This window comes from Lactuca sativa, chromosome 3 (genome assembly GCF_002870075.4).
Source record: "Lactuca sativa cultivar Salinas chromosome 3, Lsat_Salinas_v11, whole genome shotgun sequence".
Lineage (NCBI taxonomy): Eukaryota > Viridiplantae > Streptophyta > Magnoliopsida > Asterales > Asteraceae > Lactuca > Lactuca sativa.
In genome coordinates this window covers 309,169,051-309,174,539 of record NC_056625.2, presented here as the reverse complement: position 1 = coordinate 309,174,539, position 5,489 = coordinate 309,169,051, and the positions used below count along the sequence as shown (strand labels likewise).

Sequence of the window (5,489 nt, the reverse complement as noted above, 5' to 3'; positions counted from 1 at the left end):
GCATTCAGACTTTTGTCAAATGTTTCTAAACGGTTGCTAAAATCAATCATTTTTCTTTATTTTTTGTAGTTTTCGTCAATCATATTATTCTACCTTTTTTTCTAAAAAAAACAACCCGTGCAACGCACTGGCCTTTTCCTGGTTAGAATTAATTTATAATCCCTTGGGTGAGGAGGATTCAAATGAATGCTTTCCTAATGGTCGTTTTAAATGTAAAGCATGAAATGTGGGATGGATTTTAACGGTGTTAAGGAGTTGCACTTTGTAAGCAGCGAGGCCAATTGTGTCAACTGTTTAATTATTTTATATATACAAAAGCTACGAAGGAAAACTTTAATTTAAGCATTAAAAACCGATTGAGGGTGCACTTTAGAAGTAACCCAAATGAATCGAGTCCCTAAATTATCTTTTACATAAACCACACTTTTACACCCAATCTCAACCATCGGAAATACCCATTTTGATCACAATAATCTTATCGTTGTGCTTCTGGACTAAATGGAATAGTCCTTTTAGGCTAATCCCCTTCTCTCTCGAGCATTCATATGGTGTTACCATTGCTCCATACATGATACTATGATACACCTACACGTAAAAGAAATGTACTTGATTTCTATTATAAGTTTATAATCAAATTACATATAATCATGGGTGTTCTAATCATCATCATCATCACCACAAACATAAATGATTAAATTTCCTTTACGTTTTCCGATTTGTCCATTGTAACTATCACAAAGAACTTATGGTATTGTATTTAATTTGTGTGTATTAAAAGGTATTTTAGACATTTAACAAACTAACCTTCTCTTGGCAACGCCTCAAGAGAAAATGGCGTTAACAAAAGCTTGTGCATCAAATGGCTGGAGATCTTCCACCCCTTCCCCAACACCCACAAACTTCACAGGAATCCCAAGCTCATCAACTACACTAACCTACAAGTGGAATTCAAATTTAAGGATTTAAAAGTAATTTACTATTTTTTGTGTTTTTTTTAAAATAAAACAAGAAGAAAGCATTTGCATACCACGCAGCCTCCTCTTGCAGAGCCATCAAGTTTTGTCAAAATGAAACCGGTTATTCCCACAACCTGTCACAGATGACAAACATAGGATATATATATATAAAAAAGGGCTAAATAAATGAAATGGCAATTTACTTACATTGATTTGTTAATGATAGCATCTGATTTTTAATTTCTTTTTATTACAGCATTGTACATTGAAAAATCTACCCAAATATAGCAAATATGTGAGTAGAAAGCATTATATATTTATAGGTTGTTGAAATCTTGGTATTATGTATTTGCATCCAAAATTTTGAGATATCTGATTTTTATATGTGATTAAATTTTGAAAACCATGGTAATTGACAATTCATACCCCTTACCTCATTGAATTCCCTAGCTTGTGGAAGCATATTCAAACCCGTTGTTCCATCCAAAACGAGTAGAATTTCCTGTAAATTGCAAAGTAGAAATTACATTACCATTTTAACATTTTTGTCTTATTTATATACCAAAGAAGTAAGGATGTAAAAAAGGGAAAGAACACACAAAATAAAGGTTATCATATTCTTGAAAGTGTAATAAGCACTTTGGAAATGCACATCCAAACAATCCTAATACCATGTTACTTTTCCCTCCATCCCATGAAAATTTTACCAAACTAAATAAAAAATGTAATATTTAAATTGGTAATGTAAGAAAAAATAAATTAAAAAGTACATTGCTATTCTATGACATTTTAACCCTCAGATTTTTCTTGATAAATAGCAATTTATATAATTAAATGTTAATGTAATAATACATCTAATGGAGAAATAAAATGGCTAACCATACATTAGGGGCGCCTTGAACAACTTTTGCAACAGCTTTTTTGCATGCTATCAATTCTTCCATCAAGCTATAATTAGTGTGAAGTCCTATTCACATATTAAAAAAAAAAAAACAAAATTCAGTTCCATTCTTCCTTTTTCTATTAAATTACCAAAATACCCTCATATGATATATCGACCAAAAATAATGTCTTACGGCCGGAGGTGTCGCATAAAACAATATCGTAACCTTCTTCTTTCCCTTTCTTAACGGCTTGTGACAGAACTACACAAAAAGAACTTCAAGATCACGTGTTAGTAGCCGCTAAAAATACCAAAAATACCCTCGAGATTTATTTACTTGTCTACCTGATGATGCTTTGGCTTTCACTTTTTCAGCTGAAACAATCTCGCAGCCCGTCCTTTCTGCCCAAATTTCCAATTGGTCACTCGCAGCTGCCCGGAATGTATCACCAGCCGCCATTAGTATCTACACAAATTTCAACAAAAGAACGAGGGAGACCATAAAATATACTAATATAATAAACAAATTAACAAAAGTAAACTCATATTTCTTGCATTTAGCCCTAAAATAAAATTATAAACAAAGATAAGGATGACGATTTTCTATCTTATCCATTTTTTTGCATAGTTTGTTAAAAAAATTCAAGATGACGTTTTCCGATCTTACCCTTGAATGGAAAAATAATACTAGTAATTGTTAGCGTATAAATAACGTAAAAGCGTGGAAATATTAGCATCATATCAACTCACCTTAGCACCTCCACTCTTTAACCGATAAGCTAGTTTCCCTGCATTAAACAATAAATTATTGTAATGAAATGGATTTTTTTAATTTTCTAATTAACTCTAATCCCATTTTTTTACATACTTATGGTAAGATAATTTTCACCAAACGAAAAAGAAGAGTGCATTTATCCAATTTATTATCAAACATACCAAGAGATGTAGTTTTTCCACCTCCATTAACACCAACAATCATGATCACTGCGGGTTTCCTAATAACACAAACATTATTGTAGTAATCATAAAAAATTCCAAACAAATGAACATAAAGAAACACATAAGATCCTACGATGATCATGATTCATGAATACAGCAAACAAACCTGAATCCAAGTTTAAGCTCTGTTTTAGCACCTTTCTTTGTCAAAATATCCAATACACTGTTCTTCAAAGCATCCTACAGAAAAGACATCGGTGAAAACGTACTCTAAATCCTAAATTCTACCTAAATATTTTCAAAATTAAACTTTCATGTTCATGACACTTGCCTTTATTTCAGTTCCTGATTTGAGTTTTCCAGCAAATATATCATCTCGCAAGCTCTCGACAATCTTTACTGTGATCTTTGGGCCGAAATCCGACACCAATAATGCCTAAAATCATAGAATATAGACATAATTTCAATCCAATTTGAATCTACTTTCGAAATCATTCCCTCTCAAATGCAATCCTATTTGCAGAAACAGAAAGTTCTCAAAGTTATGGAATTTACCTCTTCTAATTCATCTAGAACGCGGTCGGTGTCGGAGAGATTCCAATAGAGGAGTAGTTCATCAATTACCGCTAAATTATCTCTTGTTTTCGAAAACCCACCAGAGAATATCTTCTCTACGTCCTTTTTCGCCTTCTCTTTGATTAAACGTCCCAATTTCGTGAAGAACCCGGTTTGGGAATCCGCTGCGGAGCATTTGAACTTAGAGAACTGTGCTCCACCGCTACCACAACTGGTTGGATATTGGACCCGGAGGAACAGCGGCGGAGAGTGGTGGTTGAAGACGGTGGTTGACCCATGGGTAGAAATGGTATCTCGTGACGCAGTTGAGAACTGGCGAGAAAGTGAAGACGCCATATGTTGTGCACAGTGGAAATGGATTCTTGAAAAGAGGATAGATAGGGGACGACAAAGCTTTCAAACGACGTAGTTTTATCACATTATCTTATTCGAAATGCAAACACTTAAAATAAACAAAAGCAAGCCAAAAAGTTTGGTATAAATAGTAAAAAACATCGTAAATAGTTCTTGGTTTTTCAAAATCTGAAGTTTAGTTTTCGTGGTTTAAAAACGTGATAGATGGTCCATGTGTTTTCAAAACTTTTGACGATTGGTCTTTATTGCTAACTTCATTAAGTTCTGTCCGTTAGCTAAAGGGCATTTTCGTCATTTCACCACCATAGGAACCATTTATGATGTTTTCTTATATATTTTTTTTAAAAAGAAAAAATTAAATATGAAAAAGCTTTCTCTCTCTCTCTATAGAGATTTGAAAAAGCTTTAACAGGTTGTACGCTACAACCTAAACCTGTTCTTGCTTACAAAAAATTAGAAATTTGAGTTCTTGAGTTTAGATTTTGTATTTGTATGTGTTCATGTTCCATATTTTTTGTATGTGTTATTGTAATTTTGTGTGTGTTCCAAATCCATTTCTTTGATGCTCCGGTTTTTGAAAATTCGATCTGGATATAAAACTACAACATTTATGTGTTCTTTTAATCTGAGAATCAAAAATCAATCAATACACTCCATCTCTCTCATACATGCAACACTAAGAACACAATAGAATTGATGACGCAGTTGAGAACTGGCGAGAAAATGAAGACGCCATATGTTGTGCACAGTGGAAATGGATTCTTGAAAAGAGGATAGATAGGGGACGACGAAGCTTTCAAACGACGTCGTTTTATCACATTATCTTATTCGAAATGCAAACACTTAAAATAAACAAAAGCAAGCCAAAAAGTTTGGTATAAATAGAAAAAAAACATCATAAATGGTTCCTGTGGTTTTTCAAAATCTGAAGTTTAGTCTCCGTGGTTTAAAACGTGATAGATGGTCCCTGTGCTTTCAAAACTTTTGACGATTGATCTTTATTGCTAACTTCATTAAGTTCTGTACGTTAGCTAAAGGGTATTTTCGTCATTTCACCACCACATGGACCATTTATGATGTTTTCTTATATATTTTTTTTAAAAAGAAAAAATTAAATATGGAAAAGCTTTCTCAAGCTTTAACAGGTTGTACGCTACAACCTAAACCTGTTCTTGCTTACAAAAAATTAGAAATTTGAGTTCTTGAGTTTAGATTTTGTATTTATATGTGTTCATGTTCCATATTTTTTGTATGTGTTATTGTAATTTTGTGTGTTCCAAATCCATTTCTTTGATGCTCCGGTTTTTGAAAATTCGATCTGGATATAAAACTACAACATTTATGTGTTCTTTTAATCTGAGAATCAAAAATCAATCAATACACTCCATCTCTCTCATACATGCAACACTAAGAACACAATAGAATTGATGACGCAGTTGAGAACTGGCGAGAAAATGAAGACGCCATATGTTGTGCACAGTGGAAATGGATTCTTGAAAAGAGGATAGATAGGGGACGACGAAGCTTTCAAACAACGTCGTTTTATCACATTATCTTATTCGAAATGCAAACACTTAAAATAAACAAAAGCAAGCCAAAAAGTTTGGTATAAATAGAAAAAAAACATCATAAATGGTTCCTGTGGTTTTTCAAAATCTGAAGTTTAGTCTCTGTGGTTTAAAAACGTGATAGATGGTCCCTGTGCTTTCAAAACTTTTGACGATTGATCTTTATTGCTAACTTCATTAAGTTTTGTACGTTAGCTAAAGGGTATTTTCGTC

General features: G+C 33.0%; 1 protein-coding gene across 1 annotated transcript; it reads right to left on the bottom strand.

Moving 5' to 3' along the window:
• Positions 1-319: 319 nt before the first annotated feature.
• LOC111877170 (cell division protein FtsY homolog, chloroplastic) lies at positions 320-3,773 on the bottom strand. The gene is made up of 12 exons (XM_023873696.1): positions 3,334-3,773; positions 3,110-3,214; positions 2,945-3,018; positions 2,776-2,834; positions 2,590-2,627; positions 2,185-2,305; positions 2,033-2,101; positions 1,841-1,923; positions 1,390-1,458; positions 1,028-1,090; positions 805-935; positions 320-585 (listed from the first exon to the last, which is right to left on the bottom strand). The coding sequence occupies exons 1-11, from the start codon at positions 3,688-3,690 to the stop codon at positions 822-824; spliced, it is 1,152 nt and encodes a 383-aa protein (XP_023729464.1). The 5' UTR covers positions 3,691-3,773; the 3' UTR covers positions 320-585; positions 805-821.
• Between the last annotated feature and the right edge of the window lie 1,716 nt (positions 3,774-5,489).

Bases quoted from the DNA above. Each gene is read 5' to 3' on its own strand.
- LOC111877170 (XM_023873696.1), bottom strand. From the start codon at position 3,690: ATGGCGTCTTCACTTTCTCGCCAGTTCTCAACTGCGTCACGAGATACC. The intron at 1,924-2,032 runs GTAAGACATTAT...ATATGTGAATAG, and splicing joins TTTATGCGACACCTCCGGCC to GACTTCACACTAATTATAGC. The intron at 1,091-1,389 runs GTAAGGGGTATG...CATCTGTGACAG, and splicing joins AAGCTAGGGAATTCAATGAG to GTTGTGGGAATAACCGGTTT.